Source organism: Papio anubis, chromosome 18 (assembly GCF_008728515.1).
Source record: "Papio anubis isolate 15944 chromosome 18, Panubis1.0, whole genome shotgun sequence".
NCBI lineage: Eukaryota > Metazoa > Chordata > Mammalia > Primates > Cercopithecidae > Papio > Papio anubis.
This window is the reverse complement of record NC_044993.1, coordinates 62,391,937-62,418,912: the sequence shown is the minus strand read 5'-3', so window position 1 is coordinate 62,418,912 and position 26,976 is coordinate 62,391,937. Positions and strand designations below refer to the sequence as shown.

The following is a 26,976-nucleotide window of genomic DNA, read 5'->3' as shown; positions in this document are numbered from 1 at the left end:
AACTGCTGGCCTCAAGTGATCCTTCCACCTCCGCCTCCCAAAGTGCTGAGATTACAAGTGGAAGCCACCACACACCCGGCCAGATACTTTCATCCTGATGAGCCATGGAGTCTCTGTTGCCACTACTCAACTCTGCCCTTGCAACGAGAAGACAGCCACAGAGAATCCAAAAACCAATAGGCGTGGCTATGTTCCTGTGAAACTGCAAACAGGCGCCTGGCTCCAGGGCCGTTTTGCCAACCCCTGTCTTACTGATCTCTTTCCCATATACACAGGCTGCTTCTTACAGCAACAAAGTAGAATTCCCCAAATAACAACTCTTAACCTACATAATCCACCATTGGCACACACAGGCAGGAACGTCAGACAGCCTGACAACCAATGTTTGTCAAAAACGTGGTTAAAACTCAACCTTTTACGGGAAGACGCTGGTTTACATAAGGCAAAATTTGGAAACATTCTGATGAGGAACTTATCTCATGAAAGAAATTTCCTCCTATTGCCTAAGCTTTCCAGAGCTCAAATAAGAGCAGTCAGTCCGTTCAGCAGGAGTCCTAACCTATGGCTTACAGGTGCAGGCACGGCTCCAGGCAGCACACACATATATTTTATCCTCGGCAGCCCCTGAGGTGGGCCTTATTGCCCCGCCCCCCCGTCTATAGATGAGGAACCGAAGCACAGAGAGGTAAAGTGATTTGCCCATGGCCACACAGCTAGTGAGAGGCAGGATTTGAACCCACTCTACCATGTTTAAGGAAGGAACAAAGGGAGGGAAACAAAGGCTGCCTCAATTTGTAAAGCCAGATTGGCAGAGGCCAATACTCAGTGTAAGTTTCTATTCCTCTATAATTCCAGCACTTTGGGAGGTCAAGGCGGGAGGATTGCTTGGGTCCAGGAGTTTAAGACCAGCCTGGGCAGCATAGTAAAACCCCCGCTTCCACACACACACACACAAATTTTTAAATCAGCTGGGTATGGTGGCACACACCTGTGGTCCCAGATACTCAGGAGGCTGAAGTGGGAGGATTGCATGAGCCCAGGAGGCCAAAGCTGCAGAGAGCTACGATCGTACCACTGCACTGGGCAACACAGCAAGACTCAGTCTCACACAAAACAAAACAAGGAAGTTTCTATTCTGTCCTTTCCCTGATTTCAAAGATAAAAATTTGTTTTAATACAAATATCCAGAGGCAATGGACTTTTTTTTTTTTTTTTTTTTTTTTTTTTTTTAGCATTTTCTGCCCATGGAATGAAAACAACTGCAGAGTCCTGTGGGCAAGAGGGGGAATCAGGTGCCCAGAAAGCTGTTTTGTCTCCTTCCTTCCTTATTTAACACATGACCTCGAGGAAGTTAACTAAACTCTCCGGGACTCTGAGCCTCTTACTGAAGTTACGAAGAGAAATATTGTTCCTCTTCAACCTCAAGTCACCAAAGGACAATGTGGAGGAATGTGTTGGTTGCATGAGGCTCCTGAAACTCACAAACATCGGTTCCTTTAAGGAAAAGAATGGAGCCCCTTGGGGTTTTCTGAGTGGCTCACGTGGCCAGGAATAAGGAAGCTACTTTTACCTGCTTGGTGGGAAACAAAAAATTGATTGTGTTTCCTCAGATTTTTCTCCCAGAACAGAAACTATTATCTCTTTAAACATAATACCCTGGGTGCAGACATAAATATTTACATAATTCCCGCGCATGGGCAACGGGAAAAATACTTTGGGTCATAAAAGGATAAGAAGTTTTGAAGCGATTCCTATGAAGAATTTTAATGTACAGATTGTTTAAAGCTTCCCTCGGGCTCCAGCAAACATTATTATTTAGGTCATGAAATTCTAGAAGAAAAGGAACCCCTGAGGGTATTGCCCTACACACAGCTGGAAGCAGCTGTGAAGCTTGTCCCCACGCGCAGATAAGCAAGAAGAAAAGACGGAAGACCAATTTCTGGGGACTGATAGAGCAGCAGGGATGACTTGGCCTCCCGGGGGTATTTTTGGTCAGAGGTGGGGAGCATAGTGCTCCTGGCATCAAGCAGATGGGGGGCCAGGGATGCTATTCAATATCCTACAATGCACAAGACACCCCCTACAATCAAGAAATGTCTTGGGCCAGGCATGGTGACCCATGCCTGTAATCCCAGCACTTTGGGAGGCTGAGGCGGGCGGATCACCTGAGGTCAGGAGTTCGAGACCAGGCTGGCCAACATGGTGAGACCCTATCTCTACTAAAAATACAAAATATTAGCCGGGCGTGGTGGTGCACACTTGTAATCCCAGCTACTAGGGAGGCTGAGGCAGGAGAATCGCTTGAACCCGGGGAGCAGAGGTTACAGTGAGCCGGGATCATGCCACTGCACTCCAGCCTGGGCAACAGAGTGAGAATCCGTCACAAAAAAAGAAAGAACTGTGTTAGGCCAGGCACGGTGGCTCACACCTGTAATCCCAGCACTTTGGGAGGCGGAGGCATGCAGATCACCTGAGGTCAGGAGTTTGAGGCCAGCCTGGCCAAGATGGTGAAACCCTGACTCTACTAAAAATAAGCTGGGCGTGGTTGCGTACCCCTATAATCCCAACTACACAGGAGGCTGAGGCAGGAGAATCGTTTGAACCTGAGCAGTGGGGGTTGCAGGGAGCCGAGATTGCCCCACTGTACTCCAGCCTGGGCGACAGAGTGAGACTCCATCTCAAAAAAAACCAACACAAATGTCTGGCCTGAATGCCAAGCATGGTGCGGTTGAGAACCCACCCCGCCGCCAACACCCGGAGAGAAGGGCAGGAGGGCTTGGGGCCAAGTGGGAGGCAGACTCACCCCAGCAGGCACAGGCTCCCGCAGGACAGCCAGGTCAGGGCACCGGCATTATAGGACAGCTGACTCACGATCATCTTGTTGCAGGAGGGACAACACATTTGGACAGGGCGATCCAGAAAGGAGATGGGGTGCTGCACATAGACCGTCTGCACGGTAACTGATGAAAGGGAGAGGGACAAACACAGGCTGCTCAGGAAACAAGGCCAATAGCATTCACAACAGGACAAAGAGAGGAACGCAGGGATGCCAGCAAATACTATAATTGTACATCCGTGTTCATAGCATGCGTTCGTCGTTTGGCTACCTGTGAGAGCCAAAAGGGGAAGGAACACAAGTGTCCATTGATGGACCAATGAATTAACACAGCGAGGTTTCTCCATCCACCAGAATATGATTCAGCCTCAAAAAAAAGGAGGACCGGGCGCGGTGGCTCATGCCTGTAATCCCAACACTTCGGGAGGCCGAGGTGGGAGGATTGCTTGAGCCTAGGAGTTTGAGATCAGCCTAGGCAACATGACAAGACCTCATCTCTACAAAAAACTATAAAAATTAGCCTGGCGTGGTGGTACATGCCTGTAGTCCCAGCTACTCAGGAGGCTGAGGTGAGTCAAGGTGATCACTTGAGTCTGAGACATTGAGGCTGCAGTCAATCATGACTGCGCCACTGCACTCCAGTCTGGGCAACAAAGTGAGATTCAGTCTCAAAAATAAATAAATAAATCTTAACCAGCCTCACACTGTGCCTAGTAGCCCTTGATAAACAATCCACTCTTTTTACACAGACCCTTTGATAAACTCTGACACCCAATGATAAGGATAGAGTTTACCAAGCCAGGAAATGCAAGTCAACTCTGTAAGACAATAAGCTCGTGAACTGTGTTGATACAAGAAATGAAAATATGAAATAATGCTCGGAAGAAAAAGCTATGTGAAACCATGTTTGAACATTCACAAGAATCAGAAGAGATCCATGCCGGGTGCGGTGGCTCACACCTGTAATCCCAGCAAATCCCTTGGCTTTGGGAGGCCGAGGCAGGTGAATCACCGGAGGTCAGGAGACCAGCCTGGCCAACATGGTGAAACCCTGTTTCAAAAAGACAAAAATTAGCCAGGCATGGTGGCGTGCACCTGTAGTCCCAGCTACTTGGGAGGCTGAGGCAGGAGAATCATTTGAACCTGGGAGACAGAGATTGCAGTGAGCTGAGATCATGCCACTGCACTCCAGCTTGGGCAACAGAACAAGACTCTATCTCAAAAAATAAAAAAAAAGAGAATCCAGGGTGATGACAATCATTAAGCACTTCAGTTGTTAAGCTCATATTTTTGTCAAAGCAACTTCCTTCTGTTCCTTTTTACGTTGTTAGAATGCCATTTATGTAACAAATGGATTAGGAGAATATTACTACCTAGAGTTAACTGAACTTAGTAATACAGATAAAACCCTCCTTCCAGAAAAGTAGTACTGAATCATACTTGAGCACTTATGTGAAATTTTGTTTTGAGGAGGGGACAGAGTCTTGTTCTGTTGCCCAGGCTAGAGTGCAGGGGTATTATCATAGCTCACTGGAACATCAACCTCCTGGGCTCAAGCAGTCCTCCCACCTCTGCCTCTCAAGTAGCTGGGACTACAGGTGCAAACCATCACACTCGGCTAATTTTATTTTCATAGAGAAAATGTCTCACTATGTCACTCAGGCTGATCTGGAACTCCTGGCCTCAGGTGATCCTCCTGCCTCCATAGCTAGGATTACAGGCACAAGCCACCACACCCAGTTCATACATTTTATTGTTTTTGGGGTTCAAAAATAAGTTATTTGGGCCAGGCTCTGTGGCTCATGCTGATAATTCTAACACTTTGGGAGGCCAAGGGAGGTGGGAAGATCGTTTAAGCTCTGGAGTTAAAGATCAGCCTGGTAACACAGTGAGATCCCGTTTCTACAAAAATTTAAAAACTAGCCAGGTGTGGTGGTGTATGCCTGTAGTCTCAGCTATTCCAGAGACTGAGGTGGGAGGATCGCTTGAGCCCAGGAGGTCCAGGCTATAGCGAGCCGTGATTGCACCACTGCACTCCAGCCTGGGCAACATGGTAAGACCCTGTCTCAAAAAAAAAAAAAAAGAAGAAGAAACTATTTATTGATCACAGGATGGTCTAAGAATCCAGCTCAAGGGGTCAAAATAACTTGAACACAACAATAAGAATTCACTGCTATCGAATGAGTACTCTGTATTTGGCACACAGAACTTTCTTTCTTTTTTTTTTTTTTTTTTTTTGAGACGGAGTCTCGCTCTGTCACCCAGGCTGGAGTGCAGTGGCCGGATCTCAGCTCACTGCAAGCTCCGCCTCCCGGGTTTACGCCATTCTCCTGCCTCAGCCTCCCGAGTAGCTGGGACTACAGGCGCCCGCCACCTCGCCCGGCTAAGTTTTTGTATTTTTAGTAGAGACGAGGTTTCACTGTGTTAGCCGGGATGGTCTCGATCTCCTGACCTCGTGATCCGCCCGTCTCGGCCTCCCAAAGTGCTGGGATTACAGGCTTGAGCCACCGCGCCCGGCCAGAACTTTCTTTCATGTTAACAACCCACTGATATTTGTAAATAGGTACTGGATGAAACCTATTTTACAAATGGGGAAGCTGAGGCACAAGGAGGTTATGTGAACCCAGGTGGTCTGATTCACGGGTCCCCTCTCTGAGCTAAAGATTTCTTCCAGAACTGCCTGTGATACTGAAGCAGTGACATAACCAGGGCACACTTGGGCGGAAGGAAGCACCCAAGGACAGGGACCATCTGGTTGCTCAAAAGCAGAAGAGCAACTTGCATTGAGCGTGAGCTGGTATGAAAACACAATCACACACTGCTCAGGACAGTTTCTTCTCCCTGTTCCTACCTCAGCCCTGGCCTCAGGGCAGAAGTTCTGCATCAGACCTTAGGAGGAAGGGTGGGGGCCCTTAAGACACAAACTCCCATTCTCAGAAGAAAGTTGGTTGTGCCTCCATGAGACATGCCAAATGATTCGTATATGATGATCATGGGAAAGATCCTAAACCATACTTCATTATAGAAAAGCCATGAGCCTCACCAACATGGAATCTAAAAGACTGTGTGTGGCCAGGCGCAGTGGCTCCTGCCTGTAATCCCAGCACTTTGGGAGGCCGAGGCCGGCGGATCACAAGGTCAGGAAATTGACCATCCTGGCGAACACGGTGAAACCCCGTCTCTACTAAAAATACAAAAAAAATTAGCCGGGCGTGATGGCGGGTACCTGTAGTCCCAGCTTCTAGGGAGGCTGAGGCAGGAGAACAGCGTGAACCCGGGAGGCGACGGAGCTTGCAGTGAGCGGAGATTGCGCCACTGCACTCCAGCCTGGGCGACAGAGCGAGACTCCGTCTCAAAAAAAAAAAAAAGACTGTGTGTGGAATTTCAAGGTAAGGGGGTAAAACTGGAACATACTGGCACTTCACTTAGACTCTTTGGCAGAGTCACTTCGGTCACTCTCCTGATTCCCACTCTCCTGACTCCCAGGGTGGAGGGCCAAGGAATGGTAAGGGAGGCCTAGGAGGCCACACGTACTTGGATTGTTATTGGGGATGGGCGCTGCCTGGGTAAAATACGAAGGAGGATTCATGCCCTTCCCATCAGGCCCTGTCACAAGCCCTGTAGTTGGCCCAGGCATGGGAGCTGGAGGCGTGGGGTAATAACTGTTAACAGCCACTGTCTCTTCATAGGATGGAGGTGCAGATGGCGCTGAGGAAGGCCCAGTGGCCGCCTGGTAAGGTCCTGGAACCGACATTTTACCTAAAACAGAAATAGAACATAACAGATGAGAAATTCAATTGATCCCTCCCTCTCCCTTTTTCACCCAAGTCTTCAATTTTCTTTCTGGCAAACAAAAATTCTGAGAAAATGACTTCAATCCAGCTTTGTCCAAAACCCAGGAAGAGGGTTAATGTCCCTTCAAGACCCCAGAATTATTATCTTAATGGATTCCCTAAATAAAAATCAAAAAGTAAATAATTTCTACCAAAAATCACCAAAACCTGGAAAATCCCAAGTGGAAACATCAACCAAATACGAGTTACTTCTTCTCCATATCTTAAACCATTACCGGACAATGACCTATCTTCCATAGCTGATGTTTCTTCTTCTTTTTTTTTTTTTTTTTTTTTTTTTGGTTTTTAAACCACTGTGGTTTTCACTAACTGTTTCAGGTAACGGAAAGGATAAAGGCATTCAAAAACCAACCACAAACTATCGCATCACAAATAGCAAAGGGGCCAGATGCCACAAAATGAACACTGTATGATACTATTTAAATAAAGGTCAGAAATAGGCAAAATGAATTCATGGGGCGGTTACTCTTGTACTCTTGGGAGAGGAAGAAGAATCTGGAAAGGGGCACGAGGGGGCCTTTGCAGGGGGCGGGTCCTGTTCTCGTTCTTCACCTGGGGGCTAGTTACAGAGATATGTTCAGTCTGTAAAAAGCTGAGTTGTACAATTAAAATGTATATACTTTTTAGTATGTGTGTTATAGTTTTTTGTTTTATTTTTTTGAGACAAGATCTCACTCTGTCACCCAGGCTAGAGTGCAGTGGTGCGATCTCAGCTCACCACAGCCTCCACCACCCAGGCTCAGGTGATCTTCCTGCCTCAGCCTCCCAGGGACTACAGGCCTGCGTCCCTGTGCTCGGCTAATGCTTTTATTTTTTGTAGAGACGGGAGGCTCACTTTATTGTCTAGGCTGGTCTTGAACTCCTGGGCGCAAGTGATCCTCCTGCCTTGGCCTCCCAATGTGTTGGGATTAAAGGTGTGAGCCACTCTGCCCAGCCTGTGTGTTATAGCTTTTTAAGAAGGAAATATACATAGACTGCAGTTCCCATTTTGAAAAATGAGCACCAGAGCAGCCAGGCACACATTTTCTTTTGTGAGGGCAAAGAAAGGATTTCCCTCCAGCCCTGGCAGAGCTGCTGGTCGCCTAGAATTACACCCTGCACCCAGAGTGTGCTCCTGTCTGACGTTCCGTGCTCCAGCAGCCATGGGGCAGCTGCAGGCAGACACAGTGCTGTTCTTTGTGTGGCTGTTTTTCTAACTGGGCAGGGTTCAGGCTGCCTTAGAAGAGCCATTCAAATCTGTCTCGGGAGAAACGGGAAACGAGGCTCCAGGGCAGCGAGCCACAGCACAGGGCTCGGACAGGCCTGCCACCTCTCCCCTCTCCCTACACTGTCTGCCTCATTTTCTAGAACTCGTGGGAAGCCAAGGCAGCAATTAATCCCACTGCAGGGAGAAGGGTGGAGTCCTTCTCGTAAGCCCTGCCTCTAAACCAAGCCCCGGGGGGGGGCCTTCTCTGGAGGAACCGAAGAAAGGGTATTCACCTCACAGTGGAAACAGAGACCAGGTGCGGTGGCTCACACCTGTAATCCCAGCACTTTGTGGGATCGAGGTGGCAGGATAGCCTGAGCCCAGGCAGGATCTCAAGACTAGCCTGGGCAACATGGTGAGACCCCCATCTCTAAAACAAAACAAAAGGGCTAGGTGCAGTGGCTCATGCCTGTAATCCCAGTACTTTGGGAGGTTGAGGCAGGAGGATCACTTGAGCCCAGGAATTCACGACCAGTCTGGGCAACATAGTGAGACCCTGTCTCTACAACGAATAAAAAAATTAGCCAGGTGTAGTGGCACATACGTGTAATCCCAGCTACTTAGGAGGCTCAGGCAGGAGGACTGCTTAATCCTGGGAGGTTGAGGCCTCAGTGAGCCATGATCACGCCACTGTACTCCAGCCTGGGCAACAGAGCGAGACCCTGTCTCAAAAACAAACAAAACAAAGTGGAATAGAGGCGCGGAGAGTGAACATGATAAAAAGAAAGTCAGTAAGTAAAGATGGGTTGGGACTGCGTTCCAGAAAACTTTGAAGGTCTCTTGGAGAACACGTGTTCAAGACTTCATTCTATCATCAGAGAGTGCTGTTCAACAGAACCTTCTGTGATGACTGAAATGCTCTGTATCTGCTGCCCGATATAGCAGCCACCAGTCAAGTAGGGCTGTTGGGTACCTAAAATGTGGTTTGTGGCCAGGCACAGGGACTTATGACTGTAATCCCAGCACTTTGGGAGGTGGAGGCAGTTGGATTACTTGAGCCCAGGAGTTCAAGACCAGCCTAGACAATATAATGAGACCTTGTCTCTACAAAATTTTAAAAATTAAAAAAATTAGCCAGGCATGGTGGTGCACGCTTGTGATCTCAGCTACCCAGGAGGCTGAGGTAGGAGGATCACTTGAGCCTAGGAGGTGGAGGCTACAGTGAGCCATGATCATGCCACTGCACTTTAGCCTGGGGATAGAGCGACATTCTATCTCTAAAAGAAAAGAAGAATTGAGCTAGTGTGAGTGAGGAACTGAATTTTTTTTTTTTTTTTTAGCTTTCTTTCATCTTTTTACTTGCCAAGGAATTTTTGCTTGTATTTAAGTTTAAGCAATTTAAACTTAAAAACTAACAATTCAATTATTGGGAAGCTTCCATGGAAGTCTGGGACGACTTGGGTATGTGAATCTACTTTTTCAATAGTAAATTTGATAACCACTGAATATAGATCAAAATGTTTTTTGATAAAAATTTAGCATTCAATTTGGGATCGAATGTCAATGTAAAAATACACCCTGGGTTTCAAAACTTAGTAGGAAAAAAACGAATGTAAAATATCTCATTAATAATTTCTTATGTTGATATATTAAAATGACCACAGCTTAGATATATGAAGTTAAGTGTATCGTTAATTTCACTTGTTTCTTTGTACCTTTCAAAATGTGGCTACTAGACCAGGCATGGTGGCTTACACCTGTCATCCCAGCACTTTGGGAGGCTGAGGCAGGAGGATGGCTTAAGCCCAGGAGTTCTACATCAACCTGGGCAACATGGGGAGACACTGTCTCTACAAAAAAAATTAAAAATTAGCCAGACATGGTGGTGCACCCCTGTGGTCCCAGCTACTTGGGAGGCTGAGATGAGAGAAACATGTAAGCCCAGGAGTTCAAGTGACCCGTGACTGCGCCTGGGCAAGACTCTGTCTCAATCAGTCAATCAATCAATAAAAAAAGAGGCCAGACACGGTGGCTCACGCCCGTAATCCCAGCACTTCAGAAGGCCGAGGCGGGCGGATCACCTGAGGTCAGGAGTTTGATACCAGCCTAGACAACAGGGTGAAATCCCGTCTCTACTAAAAATACAAAAATTAGCCAGGCGTGGTATTGGGTGCCTGTAATCCCAGTTACTCAGGAGGCTGAGGCACGAGAATCGCTTGAACCTGGGAGACGGAGGTTGCAGTGAGCTGAGATCACGCCACTTCACTCCAGCCTGGGCAACAGAGTTAGACTCTGTCTCAAAAATAAATAAATAAATAAATAAAATGTGGTGGCCAGGCACGGTGGCTCATGCCTGTAATCCTGGCACTTTGGGAGGCTGAGACGAGTGGATCATTTGAGGTCGGGAGTTCGAGACCAGCCTGGCCAACATGGTGAAACCCCATCACTACTAAAAACAAAAAATTAGCCAGGTATGGTGGCGTACGCCTATAATCCCAGCGGTTAACCCGGGAGCCAGAGTTTGCAGTGAGCCGAGATCATGCTACTGCACTCCAGCCCGGGCCACAGAGCGAGACTCCATTTCAAAAAAAAAAAAAAAGAAAAATGTAGCTACTAAAAAATATTAAATGACGTAATGAAGCTTGCTTTCTGCTCCTAATACACAGCAAAGCTATGAGCCATGGGAGTCACAGAAGGTTATAGAGAAGGGGAAAGGCCCAACCCCAGAAAAGACAGATGAGACAGAAGGTCTCTCAGAGGAGCAAGAAGCAAAGGAGAGAAAGCCACAGAAGCAGGAGGGCAGGGTGGGGGAGTAATGAGATCACAGGAGGCATTTGTGAAAACAGGCTCGGGTTTAACACTGAGACTGACGGTGTAAAGTGGTTTGAGGCATGTTGCTAGTTTCCTCTGACATACAGGAATAGAAATGCAAAAGTCCCAGCTTGCCCCTAAAGTCAGCTGACCTCCCTTCCAGAGGCCCCCCGGGAACCCCTGATGTCTGCTTCTGGCCTTGTTGAAACTTCCAGCAAAGGGAACACCCTGGGGCTCTGGAGTGACCTACATCCGGGTTGAACATCGAGGACTCGCCATCACAGCCCCAGACCCACCTCCACAATTTATGATGAAAACTGACTCGTATAAAAACTTACAAGACGAGAAAAAGCCAGTGTGTACAGAAATCTTCAAGGAGCATGGTTGATCGTGATTGCCAACGGAATGCTTTCAGGGAAAACAAGGCCTGGGGCATCCTAAACCTCCAAGAGGCAATGGCTGAACTGGGCAGCAGCGCAATTCCTGCAAAAACCACGGCCTCTCCTCCCAAAGTCAGGAAATGGCATTTTTAAAGAGTCAACAAACAGGTGTGGGGGATGGGAGGACGGGAGCTTTCTTCTGATGACCCTTAAAGGATGGGTGGACCCCAGTTTCTCATTCTGGAAATTAAGGCTTTGGCCACTGCCTCTCCCCCTTTATTGAGACCATCTTTCATGTGGTCACATCTTATCTTCTGGGACTTTGAGACACTGCCTCTTTTGAGCATTGCTTTGAGATCAAACAGCCACACAAACACACTTATAATTCTGAAAAGAACAAGAGCAACAGGCCAGAATAGTAAAAAACACTCATAACCGCTGGTTTGGAAGTTTTCTAAATAAATTCCACAGTCTTCCCTCTCTGAGGCCCCAAGGCCAGAAAATGCCACCACGGTTAGTCCCATTTTGTTTTTCTTGTTTTGTGCCTTCGTTTCAATTTGGCTTATCTCCTGGGATAAGAGGCCCTCCCACCAACCATCCCTCTCCTCATCACCCCCCATCCCCTCCTTCTCACCCCCCCAACTATGAAACTCTTAGGAACAGCAATTAGTCCCCCTCACCCTAAACTCACACACATACTCTCCACAATGTCTTTAAGAAAGAGAGAGAGAGAAACAGGGTCTCCCTCTGTTGCCCAGGCTGGAGTACAGTGGCACAATCATAGCTCACCACAGCCTGTAACTCGTAGACTCAAACAATCCTCCCGTCTCAGCCTCTGGAGTAGCTGGGACTACAGGTGTGTGTCACCACGCCTGGCTATAACCTTTTAATTTTTCTTAGAGACAGGGTCATGTTGTGCTGCCCAGGATGGTCACAAACTCCTGGGCTCAAGCGATCCTCATGCCTCAGCCTCTCAAAGTGCTGGGATTACAGGCGTGAGCCACCGTGCCCGGCCTCTCCACACTGCGAACCTGGGAGATGGAGGCTGCAGTGAGCCAAGATCGTGCCACTGCACTCCAGTCTGGGCGACTGAGCAACATTCCGTCTCAAAAAAAAAAAAAAAGAAAAAGAAAAGAAATTCTGAACACTTTTTGAACAAAAGGCCCCGCGTTTCCATGCTGCACTGGAGCCCAGAAATTAACTAGCCAAATGTGACCGGTGGTGACAGAAAAGGAAAAGGAGGCATTCCTGATCCATAGAGAATTTGGAACTGACATGCCCAGCTGTGGAATCACTTTCACATCTATAAATATGCCACTTGGGATATCTGGGGGTCCCTTTCAGCCAAAAGTTTTCCTCACTCCAACTCTCAACAATTTGTTCAACGAAAGGGATTCTTGCCCGGGCATGGTGGATCACATCTGTAATCCCAGCACTTTGGGAGGCCGAGATGGGCGGATCACTTAAGCCCAAGAGTTTGAGACCAGCCTGGGAAACAAATTCAGACCGTGTCTCTACAAATGATACAAAAATCAGCCGGACGTGGTGGCAGGCGCCTGTGGCCCCGGCTACTCCGGAGGCTAAGGATCACTTGAGCCCAGGAGTTTGAGACTGCAATAAGCTATGATCACGCCACGGCTCTCCAGCCTGGGTGACAGAGTGAGACCCTGTCTCAAAACAAAAAGAAAAAAAAAAAAAGTAGAGTCACAAAATCACATATAAAAACAATCTTTCAAAAAAATTTTTTACATTAAAAAATATATATTAGCCAGACATGACTGCACGAACTTGTAGTCCCAGCTATTCAGGAAGCTGAGGTGGCAGGATTGCTCGAGCCTGGGAGTTCGAGGTTACGGTGAGGTGTGATCACACCACTGCACTCCAGCCTGGGTGACAGAGTGAGACCATATCTCTAAACAAAAAATTATAATAATAATTTTTTTTTTTTTAGCCTGCCAACACGCCTGACTAATTTTTGCATTTTTTAGTAGAGACAGGGTTTCACCACGTTGGCCAGGTTGGTCTCAAACTCCCGACCTCAGGTGATCAGCCCACCTTGGCTTCCCAGAGTGCTGGGATTATAGGTGTGAGCCACCGAGCCTGGCCAGAAATTTTTTAAAAACAGAAAAATCATGAAAGGAAAATACACCCTCAGTGGAAGCAACACATCTGACACATTTGAACTCTGGAGGGGATCACCTTTCTTTCTGCCTCCCTAATACATGAAAGTGCGTTTACTGAGCACTTTCACGCCACATACTTGCGCCACATACTTGTGATGCAATGCAAAAAATATCTGCCAATGATGGGTTCCAATTCATTTTGTCACTGGGCACTTGGCAATTCAAAGTGACCTGCTTCTTAGTAAACAGGCAACAGAATTGTAATGATGGGCCGAGGGTGTAAAGCCACAAAGCTCAGCCTTCTCATACTGGGGAGAAAAACAATGAAAGGGGAGAGAGTTCAGAAATTTGGCAGAGTGGCCAAAGCTGCATATTTACTGCTTCAAGCCCTTAGCAGAAGAGAAGAGGTTGGGGGGTGTTGAGGGGGAGGGGCGTGCTTGTCAACCCAGAGAGCATCTGCATCTCAGTTTTGTTTGTGTTTTTTTTTTTTGTTTTGTTTTTGTTTTTTTTTGTTTGAGACAGAGTCTCACTCTGTTACCCAGGCTGGAGCGCAGTGGCATGATCTTAGCTCACTGCAACCTCTGCCTCCCAGGTTCAAACAATTCTCCTGCCTCAGCCTCCCGAGAAGCTGGGGTTACAGGCACGCGCCACTAAACCCAGCTAATTTTTTGTATTTTTACTAGAGACAAGGGTTTCACCATGTTGGCCAGGCCGCTCTCGAACTCCTGACCTCAAGTGATCCACCCGCCTCAGCCTCCCAAAATGCTAGGCTTACAGGCGTGAACCACCGCGCCCGGCCTGTTTTGTTAATATCACTCTGTTAAAAGCGGAGGCAAAAAACCCAGGAACCCCCAGGGAGAAGCCACAGTGTCAGACCCAGCGATCATCCACACCCCGATGCATTGATCTGAAATCCTCGGGACGTAGAAATAAACTCCACGAGGGACCTCACTTTCAGCAACAGATCTGCTAATAAACAATTCAGCCTAAACAGCCTCAGAATTCTCTGGAATCGGCCAGTGGAAGCTGCTACTTCAGGCGCTCACAAGGTCCTGGGTGTCATCTTACTCCTCGTGCGCCCAAAGCAGGGGTTCATTCAATGTTTGCAGGTCAAAAGGGACAGTGTTCTGCCTCAAATCTTGAATCTTTTTTTTTTTTTTTTTAATGAGGAGATCACAGGGAAGTGCAATGGATAAGCCTCACCCTGGGAAAACCACATTCACGATTATGGTATCGCTCCTACTAGCTAAGTATGACCTTGAATCCTAAACGCAAAGGAAAAGATCAGACTTCGGGAAGCCCGGGGTGGCCGGCCTAGCAGTTTTATCACTGATCATTTGGGCTCCAAGATAGCCCTGGAATGAACCTCGAAAGCACAAAGGCTACATCAAATGATTCCATCGACATGAAATGCCCAGAATAGGTGAATCCAGAGATACAGAGCACATCAGTGGTGACGAGGGATGGGTGTACAGCAGTGGGAGAAAATGGGTATGGGGTTCTTTTGGAGATGATGAAAATGTTCTGGAACCACATGCAAGTTGATGCTTGCACAATTCTATGAACTTACTAAATGCCACTAATTTTTCTTTTTTTTTTTTTTTTTGGAGACAGAGTCTCCCTCTGTCGCTCAGGTACAGTGGCACGATCTTGGCTCACTGCAACATCTGCCTCCCAGGCTCAAACAATTCTCCTGCCTCAGCCTCCCTAATAGTTGGGATTACAGGCGCCCACCACCACACCAAGCTAATTTTTGTATTTTTAGTAGAGATGGGGTTTCACCATGTTGACCAGGCTGGTCTAGAACTCCTGACCTCAAGTAATCCACCTGCCTCAGTCTCCCAAAGTGCTGGGATTACAGGCATGGGCTGCCGTGCCTGGTCTTGAATTACTCACTTTTAAGTGGTTATCTTTGTGTGAGTTTCTCTTCAATAAAAAGCCGAGGCAGGGATGGGGCACGGAGAGATATTGCTGGAAATCTCTAATCTCACTATCCCAAGCCAAGGCCTTAAAACTCGAGCCTCTAAGTTGGCCACTGGTCTTCGTTCAGTCCATCCCAGGCCCCTGTTTGTCTAAAATCAAGCCACATGGGTCTTTCTGACACCCCTCATTGTGCTCTACACTAGTGTGACTCCCTGCTCCTGGTCTGCGGGGACTAAGAGGATTCCCAGGATGCACTGGTGCCCCTACCAACCACACAGTCTCTCATGGCATCTCCCGCCACACCTGCCTTGCTTGGATGTTCCCAAACATGTCAGAGGCATGCTCTTTTTTCTGTCTGCCTCCTTCCTGATGGGTCTGGCAAATTCTTCTCCACTTATCGTATCCCAGCTTGCATGTCACCTCTTCCAAGAAGCCCCTCTCTGGCTTGCCCCCGGGCGAATTCATTCCTCCTGGAGCCTCTCTATATGGTGCAGAGGTCAAGGGCACAGACTCTGGAACCAGACCCCCTGGGTTCATCCAGGGGCCCCCATGCCCCAGGGCATGACTTTAGTGCCTCAGTTTTCCCATCTGTAAAATGGGCACACTGATAGTTTCTTCCTCAGAAGGTTCTGGAAAGGATGAAATGAATCCATTTGCAAAAAGGCCCCAGAGCAACGTGGAACACACAAGCACTCAGTACATGTCAGCTGTTACTAACTCATGTTTGTTTGCTGTACTTCTCATAAGGCATTTTCTTTACTTGTCTGTCTTTTTATCTGGTCCATAGACCCCATAAGAGCAGGAATTGACACTAAAATCTGCATCCCAGCACCTAGAAAGGGGCCCAAAATGTTATGGGTGCTTCATACGGCGACCCACTGTCCCAGTCTCCCTTGGACAGAGGGGTTTTTCCCAGGATGCAGGACTTTTGGTGCTAAATCTAGGAAAGTCTCAGGCAAACTGGGACGAGCTGGTCACTCTGGTACTTCAACAGTTTGTAGAAAGCAATACCTAGATATGAAAAAAGGACACCAAGATCCATCTGGAAAGGCATGAAGATTTGGGAGCAGGCCAGACATGGTGGCTCATGTCTGAAATCCCAACACTTTGGGAGGCCAAGGCAGAAGGTTCGCTTGAGCTCAGAAGTTCGAGACCGGCCTGGGCAACATAGTGAGACCCCATTTCTACTAAAAATCAAAAAAATTAGCTGGGCGTGGTGGCACACGTCTATAGTCCCAGTTATTCGGAAGGCTGAGATAGAAGGATCCCTCGATCGCTTGAGCCCGGGACGTTGAGGCTGCAGTAAGCTATAATGTTGTCACCGCACATCAGCCTGGGGAACAGAGGAAGACCCCACCTCAGAAAAAAAAAAAAAAAAAGATTTAGGAGTAGACATGAAAAAGCAGAAATGAATGGGAGGGGCTTACTCCAATAGCCCTAACATAGAATCTGAGAAAACAACGTTTGTAAGGGAAGATGTTGATGTAACAACAAGCCTCCACACAGATGGTCTCACATTTCCGCTCAAGGTGACATGAGGATTTACCGTGCAGATGCCAGCACATCACCAAATATGCTCAAGAACTGGAATCCTTCATTTCCTCCAGGATTCCTGGGGGCAGTGTATTGTTTCCTCTTTTTTTTTTGAGACAGAGTCTGGCTCTGTCACCCGGGCTGGAGTGCAGTGGCCGGATCTCACCTCACTGCAAGCTCCGCCTACCAGGTTCACGCCATTCTCCTGCCTCAGCCTCCCGAGTAGCTGGGACTACAGGCGCCCGCCACCTCGCCCGACTAGTTTTTTGTTTTTTTGTTTTTTTGTTTTTTTTTTTTAGTAGAGACGGGGTTTCACCATGTTAGCCAGGATGGTCTCGATCTCCTGACCTCATGATCCGCCCGCCTCGGCCTCCCAAAGTGCTGGGATTACAGGCTTGAGCCACCGCGCCCAACCTGTGTATTGTTTCTTAACAGGGCACCCTAGGATGTCCATGAAGGAGGGGATTAGGTCAGGATAAAACTGGGTGGACAGGCTGGGCGCAGTGGCTCACGCCTGTAATCCCAGCACTTTGGGAGGTCAAGGCGGGCGGATTACCCGAGGTCAGGAGTTCGAGACCAGCCTGGCCAACACGGCAAAACCCCGTCTCTACTAAAAGTACAAAAATTAGCCAGGTATAGTGGCACACACCTGTAATCCCAGTTACTTGGAATGCTGAGGCAGAAAAACTGCTTGAGCCTGGGAGACAGAGGTTGCAGTAAGCTGAGATTGTGCCACTGCACTCCAGCCTGGGCAACAGAGCAAGACTCTGTCTCAAAACAACAACAACAACAAAACATGGGTGGACAGAGGTTGAAAGGGAAGTGTGGGGGCGTGTGCATATGGACAAGATGAAGTCAGAAAGAAAAACTGCCGCAGTCTGCAAACCTCAACACTGGTTCATTTTTTTCTCCTTGGTGCAAGTTTACAGCACTGCTAGAATCATCACTCAGCAGAAGGGACCGCTTGCTTGGGCCACCATCCATTCCAGTTCTTGTTCTGGCCAGGCAAGGATGTCAAGAGGGTAGTTCCAGGCTGGGAACGGTGGCTCACGCCTGTAATCCCAGCACTTTGGGAGGCCGAGGCGGGCAGATCACTTGAGGTCAGGAGTTCAAGACCAGCCTGGCCAACACGGTGAAACCTGGCTCTAATAAATATACAAAAATTAGCTGGGCGTGGTGGTGCACCCCTGTAATCCCAGCTATGTGGTTGGCTGAGGCAGGAGAAGTACTTCAACCCAGGAGGCGGAGGTTGCAGTGAGTTGAGATCGTGCCACTGTGTTGCAGCCTGGGCGACAGAGCGATGTGCCCCCCCCCAGAAAAGAGGGTAGTTCCAGCAGGGCACAGTGGCTCACACCTGTAATCCCAGCACTGTGGGAGCCCGAGGCAGGAGGATGGCATGAGCCCAGGAGTTCGAGACCAACCTAGTAACACAATGACATCCCATCTCTACAAAAAAGATAAAAATTAGCCAGGAGTGGTGGTATGTACCTGCAGTCCCAGCTACTTAAGAAGCTCAGTGGGGAGGATCACCTGAGCCTGGGAGACAGAGGTTGCAGTGAGCCATGTTTGCACCACTGCACTCCAGCCTGGGCAACAGAGCAAGACCCTGTGTCAAAAAAAAAAAAAAAAAGAGAGAGAGAGAGAGGGTAGTTCTTTCCACTGTATTATCCATTCAGAACCTTGAGTCATGAGCAGGCTCCCCAATGTCCCCACCCCATCAAACTCAGAAATACCTGTCACTCCACACTCATCACCTGGTCCTTGGGGTAGCCCTAAAGCCACTTGTTCAATGGGGACAAGGTGTCTTCCATTCCTCAGAAATGACACTGGCTTTCTTCATGGGTATTAAGCAGATTCTGAGCCTCTAACTTGCTGGCACCCCAAGATGTCACAACGTCAACAGCTCCAGCCAACAGGTGTGGAAAAGAAAGGCGACACAGAGTTGCCACCACGTAAGTGGCTCCATCTTCAGTGCTTGCTTGTGACACTGAAGGTACAGTCTTGTCTTTTTTTCTTTTTTTTTTTTTTTTGAGATGGAGTCTCATTCTTTTGCCCAGGCTGGAATGCAGTGCCACGGCCTCAGCTCCCTGCAGCCTCCGCCTCCTGGGTTCAAGCGATGCTCCCGCCTCAGCTTCCTGAGTAGCTGGGACTACAGGCATGTGCCACCAAGCCCAGCTAATTTTTGTATTTTTAGTAGAGACGGGGTTTCACCATATTGGCCAAGCGGGTCTGGAACTCCTGACCTCAAGTGATCCACCCGCTTCAGCCTCCCAAAGTGCTGGGATTACAGGCATGAGCCACCGTGTCCAGCCTGACACCCATATCAAAGGAGTCTCAGGGCCTTTTTCCTCCCTGACCCCATCCCTTTCTGGTGAAATGGCCAACAGGCAGGCAGGGCCCAAAAGGGAAGGAGGAGTAGGATGGGTAGTGCCCAAGGCTGAGAACTGCCCTTGAGCCACCGAACAGGACGCGGAGGCTTCCTAGCAAAATCCCATCAGGAATTGGCCTGGTGGGGAAACTGAGGCCACTAAGCTCAGCGATGATACAGGCTGGACACCTCTGCCTGGTGCCCACGATAAATTTCTGTTTCTGAGAAGGAGTCTCACTCTGTTGCACAGACTGGAGTGCGGTGGCACCAACATAGCTCACCATAGGCTCAAACTCCTAGGCCCAAGTCATCCTCCCACCTCAGCCTCCCAAGTATCTGGAATTACAGGCACATGCCACCATGCCTGGCTAAGTTTTAATTTTTTTTGTAGAAATGAGGTCTTGCCATGTCACTCAGGCTGGTCTCGAGCTCCTGGCCTCAAGTAATCCACTTGCCTTGGCCTCTCAAAGTGCTGGGATTAAACTAACATAATTTAAGACATGGAAATTTCAGAAACATCTCCACGTGTCCCCCTGTTATTTACAAGAGTCACAAAGTCACCCATAACTCAGGGACAGCAGGAATTGCGTGGATTACGGCCTAGCCAAAGGAATACCCAACTGTTACTCAGCGTGAAGAGAAGACACAGATGACAGTGAACAGGCAGGGCGTGAAGAGGGAAATGAAAAGTGCTAAAAGAAACGTAAGACAATGGGGCCAGGCGCGGCGGCTCAGTCCTATAATCCCAGCACTTTGGGAGACCGAGGCGGGTGGATCACTTGAGGTCAAGAGTTCGAGACCAGCCTGACCAACATGGCAAAACTCCATCTTCACTAAAAATGTAAAAATTAGCCAGGTGTGGTGGTGCATGCCTGTAATTCCAGCTACTTGGGAGGCTGAGGCAGAAGAATAGCTTGAACTTGGGAGGCAGAGATTGCAGTGAGTCGAGACGTACCACTGCACTCTAGCCTGGGCCACAGAGTGAGACTTTGTCTCAAAAAAAAAAAAAAAGTTAAAATGGCAGAATTTTAAGGCAGGTCAAATCTTTCAGAGCAGAAACTCTAAGACTCAGCCTCCTTGGTTCAAATCCCAACTCTGCCACTTCTAGGGTGTGCAAACTAGGGTAGGACGACGCTCTAGTCCTCCTCTAAAGCAGGGAGATGCAGCTAAAACCACACGGAGACAGATGATCAGGCTGCATATGGTCAGCGAGAAGTCACATGACATCACACACCTGCTGACGGGACATCACACACCTGCTGACTGACGGGAGGAGGTGAGAAGGGCCTCCGTGGCCTTCCTCCCCTCAACCCACAGCCCCATATAGTCATGAGAAAACCTGCCACAGGGTGCCAGGCCCGTGCTCCTCAAAACTGTCAAGGTCACGGAAAACAAGAAAGTCCAAGAAACTGTCAGAGACCAGAGGAGAACGAATAGAGAGGTGACAACTGAATACGACGTAGAACTCTGGCACAGAAAACCCTTAGTTGGAAAAACTGGTGACATCCAAATAAAGCCTGGAGTTTGGTAAGCGGTAATGCAGCAGCGTCAGAGAAGCAGTTGTGGCCAGTGTCCCGCAATCAAGTAGATGCTGGGTGACAGTATACGGGAGCTCTCTGTATTAACTGTACCCATTTCCTGCATATCTAAAGCTCTTTTTCTTTTCTTTTTTTTGAGACAGGGTCTCACTCTGTCACCCAAGCTGGCGTGCAGTGGTGCGATCTCGGCTCACTGCAACCTCCGCCTCCCGGGTTCAAGCAATTCTCATGCCTCATCTCCCTGAGTATCTGGGACTACAGGCGCGCACCACCACACCTGGCTAACTTCTTGTATTTTTGGTAGAGATGGGGTCTCGCTATGTTGCCCAGGCTGGTCCCGAACTCCTGACCTCAAGTGATCCACCTGCCTCGGCCTCCCAAAGGCCAAGGGTTACAGGAGTGAGCCACCGCACCTGGCCATAAAAGATTTCTTTTAAACCCCATAACCGATGCCATTATCATGGTATCATTTTTCACCTGTCCACTAGGCAAAGAGCAAAATGTTGGTAACACACACAGAGAGCTAGCGTGGGGTATGGATAAACTGAGGCTCCTGCAACAGAAACGGCCAAAACAATTTAACATGCACAAGTCCAGCAACTCTTCCTCTAGAAATGTGTGCTGGCAATAACCCCCATATGTGGCTGAAATGACAAAATGACAAGCACATGGGGTATTCACTACAGCGTTGCTGGTAACAGCAGAAGCCTAGTCCGCCAGCAAGTCATGGGTACCAATCAGGGATGGTCCCTCCCAGCAAGGTACTGAAACAAGGAAGAGTTTTATTTGGGGAAATGCAATCATCACCAAGATACACCATCACGTTTAAGGAGCCAGGACACTGTTTGTAGTGTGCCACTATTTGTGTATGGTGAGAGAAGAAGAAACACTTTTTTTTTTCTTTTGAGTCTTGCTCTGTCACCCAGGCTGGAGTGCAGTGGTGTGATCTCAGCTCACTGCAACCTCCACTTCTCAGGTTCAAGCACCTCTCCTGCCTCAGTCTCCCGAATAGCTGGCATTACAGGCGCCCACCACCACGCCCAGCTGATTTTTGTCTTTTTAGTAGAGACAGGGTTTCACCATGTTGGCTAGGCTGGTCTCAAACTCCTGACCTCGAGTGATCCTCTGGCCTCGGCCTCCCAAAGTGCTGGGATGACAGGCATGAGCCAAGGTGCCCAGTCTTTTTTTTTTTTTTTTTTTTAAAGACAGGTTCTCATTGGGTAGGCCCAGGCTGGAGTGCAGTGGCATGATCACAGCTCATTGCAGCCTGGAGCTCCTGGACTCAAGCGATCCTCCTGCCTCAGCTTCCAGAGCAGCTAGGACTACAGGTGTGCACCACCACACCCAGCTAATTTTTTATTTTTTGTAGAGACGGGGTCTCAGGATGTTGACCAAGCTTGTCTCAAACTCCTGGGCTCAAGCAGTCCTCCCATTTTCGCCTCAAAAAGCGCTGGGATTACAGGTATGAGCCACCATGCCTGGCCTAGTAGTTCTTTATATAGTATGCATAAAATGTCTCCAAAGGCATACAGAAGGAACTTAACAGTCAGTGTTTATAAGGAGGGGAACTGGGTGGACTAGGGGATGGGGTGGGGCAAACACTGGTCACTTTTACACCCTTGTTGGTCTTTTGTATGTTGAGCCATAGTAACATTACATATTTACAAAATACACACTTTTTTAATTAAAAAAGAAAGTCTCCTCTGCAAACCTGTCTCTGCCCTCCCCAGGCCTCTGACCCGGTCCTTCTCGCCTCTGGGTAAAGGTGATGTCATCACAGCCCTTTGTGTTCCTGCCCAGCACCTGGCCCTGGGACCTTCCCTGTTTGCTGAGCGATTAAAGCTTCTAATTATTTCTATTTGGTAAGATGTTCCCTTTACCACTCCCGCTATATCAACCCTAAAATTGGCACTAACAACGTCCTATTTGTCAATATAAAGTTCTTTTTTCTCTGTTTTGAGACAGTCTCATTCTGTGGCCCAGGCTGCAATGCAGTGGTGTGACCTTGGCTCACTGCAGTCTCTGCCTCCCGGGTTCAAGCGATTCTCCTGCCTCAGCCTCCCAAATAGCTGGGATTACAGGTGCCTGCCACCACGCCCAGCCAATTTTTTTTATTTTTAGTAGAGACAGGGTTTCACCAAGTTGTCCAGGCTGGTCTCGAACTCCTGACCTCAAGTGATCCGCCCACCTCGGCCTCCCAAAGTGCTGGCATCACAGGCGTGAGCCACTGCGTCTGGCCAAAAGTTCTTTTTTTTCATGTTGCACTATGATCCAGTTTTCCTCCAGGGGATTCTAAAGGCCAGTGCTGGACAAGGGCTTGGGAGATGTGGACCCTCCCTTGCCGGTCTTATGGGACTCATATAGGGAGGCAAAGTCAACCAACAGGGGCAGATGTGGGACAGATATGAAGGGGAGACTTTTTTTGGGGGAGGGGTACAGTTTCTAGGAGCGAGTGGAGGATCTGGGGACAAGGGCAAGGGGGCAGATCTTGGTACAGCGGGGACAGACACCCAGAAGCCACGTACCTGCGTCCCGTGGGGCAGGTGAGCAGTGTGGGGCCAGGAGAGTGAGGCTGTGTTACAGGAGCCTTCACACCATGAGGTAGGCACCAGCACCTGGGTTTATGGGGGACCCCACAAAAGGGGTTTCTATTTCAACAACCAGCAGTCCAAAAGCAACTTGAAAACCCCCAGAGGGATTCAACTCCTGCCAAGAAGGGGAGTTCAGAGTCTAAAAATAAGCTTTAAAACCTAGAATACCAAGAGAACCATCCACCGCAGAAGCCACCCCAACAACTCGCCATGAGAGTAAACACACACCAAAGGTCTCATGGCCCCCCCGCTAAGGGTGTCTTCTCCCGAGAACACAAAAAAAGCACGTCGAAACACAGCAGAAACCCCAGTCTCCAGAACTTCTGGTGTTGCTTCATTCTGACCCACAGCCTCTGTAAACACTCCCCCGAAAAAAGTATCTTAACCTTTTTCTTTTATTTTTTCTTTCTTAAATTGAACTTTGTTTTACAATCAGGGTCACGCTGTGTTGCCAAGGCTGCGGTGCAGTGGTGCAATCACAGCTTACTGCAGCCTGGGTTCTAGTGATCCTCCCACTTCAGCCTCTCAAGCAGCTGGGACTCCAGGCACACGCCACCAGGACTAGCTAGTTGTTTTAATTTTTAATTTTTTCGTAGAGACGGGGTCTCACTATGTTGTCCAGGCTGGCCTCAAGTGATCCTCCCAAAGCGTTGGGATTACAGGCATAAGCCATTGCACCCAGCCTTAATCTTTTTTAAAATCGATCCCAGCTGGGTACGGTGGCTCACGACTGTAATCCCAGCGCTTTGGGAGGCCGAGATGGGTGAATCACTTGAGGTCAGGAGTTCGAGACCAGCCTGGCCAACACGGTAAAACCCCATCTCTACTAAAAATACAAAAATTAGCCGGGCAAAGTGGTACATGCCTATAGTCCCAGTCACTCAAGAGGCTAAGGTGTAATTGCTTGAACCTGGGAGGTGGAGGTTGCAGTGAGCTGAGATCATACCACTGCACTCCAGCCTAGGCAACAGAGCAAGACACCGTCCATAAATAAATAAATAAATAAAATCCCATATTCCTCTCTGCTTTCTTACGATCTGCAAAAAAGAAAAAAAAAAGAGAGAGAGAGAGAGAGAAAGAGAAACAGAGAAAGCAAAGAAAAACGCTTGTGTCTACATCTGTGGTTCTACACTGTCCCAGGCTGCCAACAGTCCAACATGGTGCTGATGGCAGCTCCATTCCACCACCACAATTTACTGCTTCAAAGCCTCTGAGGACCTGGACACCAGCAGAACCAAGCGTACAAGGACTCTGTGTAACACAAAGTAAGAGCTCATAGTTGCCTCGGGCGCCTCCTCTGAGTGAGGTAAACAGGCTTGGGCATCTGCTTTGATGATAAATATCTACCTTATTTGGAAGTCTTCTATTTGTTTACTTCCTTTGTTCTGGCCAAATTCCAGATGACTGCAGGTAGTCTAACTGTCTGTCTTTGAAAATTCCAGAAAACAGCCATCTTGCCTTTAGCAAGACTTATGGATAACGTGGGAACAGGCTGGTGGTGGACATTACCTGTCACGTGCTTCTCATGCCTGTTTCACTTCCCCTGGCCGGCAACACATGATCTAGCCCTTGATGACATATGCCTTCCTCCTGCTTCCTAATTGCTTCCTGTCTGCAAGTTAGGTTCTATTAATATTTCCCTAACTGGACCATATTACGTTACCCTCCCTCGACCCCAGGGGAAGCGATGTGATCTATATTTCCCCACCAGGCCTTGAGAAAGCCACGCGCATCTGACATCCTTGTACAGCTGACGTCTCCTGTGCCCATATGGCACATCTATCCCATCTATGACAGGGTATCTATGGCATCAACTCATAAGAAGTGTTTATTTTATTATTATTATTATTTTTGAGACGGAGTGTCCCTCTTGCCCAGGCTGGAGTGCAGTGGCATGATCTTGGCTCACTCCAGCCTCCACCTCCCAGGTTCAAGCAAGTCTCCTGCCTCAACCTCCGAAGCAGCCAGGATTACAGGCACCCATCACCATGCCTGGCTAGTTTTTGTACAGTTAGTAGAGACAAGGTTTCACCATGTTGGCCAGGTTGGTCTCAAACTCCTGACCTCAAGTGATCTACCCGCCTCAGCCTCCCAAAGTGCTGGGATTATAGGCGTAAGCAACTCGCGCCTGGCAGAAGTGTCTATGTTTTAAATAAGACAAGACAAATCTTCCTCATTGACAAATTCCAAATAGTATGCATAGATACTCCCCCTCTAGGAGATGTACTTTTCTTTTCTTTTCTTTTTTTTGAGACAGGGTCTCACTCTGTCACCCAGGCTGCAGTGCAGTGGCACCATCATAGCTTACTGTGGCCTCAGCCTCCTGGGCTCAAGCGATCCTCCTCCCTCAGCCTCTCAAGTAGCTATGACTGCAGGTGTGCATCAACAAGTCCAGCTAATTTTCTACTTTTTGTAGAGATGGGGTCTTGCTCATTCCACTCTTTCCAGGCTGGAATGCAGTGGCTTGATCATAACTCACTGTAGCCTTCAACTCCTGGGCTCAAGTGATCCTCCCACCTCAGCCTCCTGAGTAGCTGGGGCTATGCCCAGTGATTTTTTTTTTTTTAACTTTCCATAGAAATGGGGGTCTCACTATGTTGTTCAGGCTGGTCTTAAACTCGTGGGTTCAAGTAATCCACCCGCCTCAGCCTCCAAAAGTGCTGGGATTACAGGCATGAGCCATGGCACCCAGCAGGAGGTGGAACTTAATCTCTCCCTTTCCTCTCCGGTGTGTGGGCTAGACTCCATGACTCTCTTTCAAAGAACAGAGTCGCCGGGCGTGGTGGCTCATGCCTATAATCCCAGCACTTTGGGAGGCCCAGGCAGGCAGATCACCTGAGGTCAGGAGTTCCAGACCAGCCTGACCAACACAGAGAAATCCCATCTTTATCAAAAATACAAAATTGGCCAGGCACGGTGGCTCATGCCTGTAATCCCAGCACTTTGGGAAGCCAAGGCAGGTGTATCACGAGGTCAGGAGATCAAGACCATCCTGGCTAACACGGTGAAACCCCATCTCTACTAAAAATACACAAAATTAGCCGGCGAGGCGGCGGGTGCCTGTAATCCCAGCTACTCGGGAGACTGAGGCAGGAGAATGGCGTGAACCCGGGAGGCGGAGCTTGCAGTGAGCCGAGATTAGGCCACTGCACTCCAGCCTGGGCGACAGAGCGAGACTGCGTCTCATAAATAAATAAATAAATAAACACAAAATTAGCCAGGTGTGGTGGCACATGCCTGTAATCCCAGCTACTCAGGAGGCTGAGGCAGGAGAATTGCTTGAACCCAGGAGGCGGAGGTTGCAGTGAGCCGAGATCGCACGACTGCACTCCAGCCTGGGCAACAGGAGCAAGACTCCATCTCAAAACAACAAAAAAAGAAAGAAAGAAAAACAGAGTCTATGAAAAGGGAAAGAGAGTAAACCACAAGTGAGAAAACCTGGCAAACACCTCCTTTTCACTCTCTCCCTTGGTATCAATTAACATCAGGAATCCTTTACTCTCTCCCTTGATATTAACATCCGGAATGTCATGTGCATATCAGGTGCCCTCTGATGTGACAGGATGAGAAGGACACTTTACCTCTGTGGTCTTCTCCTGCCAGAACCCATAACCCCATTGGAATCATGTGAAAAACATCAAACAACCCTGATTTGAGGGAAATTCTACAGAATCCCTGATCTTCAAAAAGTGTCAAGGTTATGAAAAACAAAGCACGACTGAGAAACTAACACAGCCAGGGAGGCTGAGGAGACAGGATGACTAAATGCAATGTGGGACCGGGCACGGTGGCTCATGCCTGTAATCCCAGCACTTTGGGAGGCTGAGGCAGGT

General features: G+C 48.5%; 1 protein-coding gene across 9 annotated transcripts in view; it reads right to left on the bottom strand.

The window, feature by feature from the left end:
• The window catches only part of LITAF (lipopolysaccharide induced TNF factor), an 81,115-nt gene that overhangs the window by 2,738 nt on the left and 51,401 nt on the right, over nucleotides 1-26,976 (bottom strand). For 8 of the 9 annotated variants that reach the window (XM_031658469.1, XM_003916546.3, XM_031658468.1 and 5 more), the window contains exons 2-3: nucleotides 6,371-6,595; nucleotides 2,804-2,960 (exon numbers count right to left, since the gene is read on the bottom strand). In XM_031658469.1, coding sequence (XP_031514329.1) covers nucleotides 2,804-2,960; nucleotides 6,371-6,590 — 377 coding nt within the window. In that variant the 5' untranslated portion in view covers nucleotides 6,591-6,595. Of the gene's footprint in view, nucleotides 1-2,803; nucleotides 2,961-6,370; nucleotides 6,596-15,420; nucleotides 16,260-26,976 lie in introns of those variants that run through there. The other variant, XM_031658466.1, reaches the window with a different exon arrangement.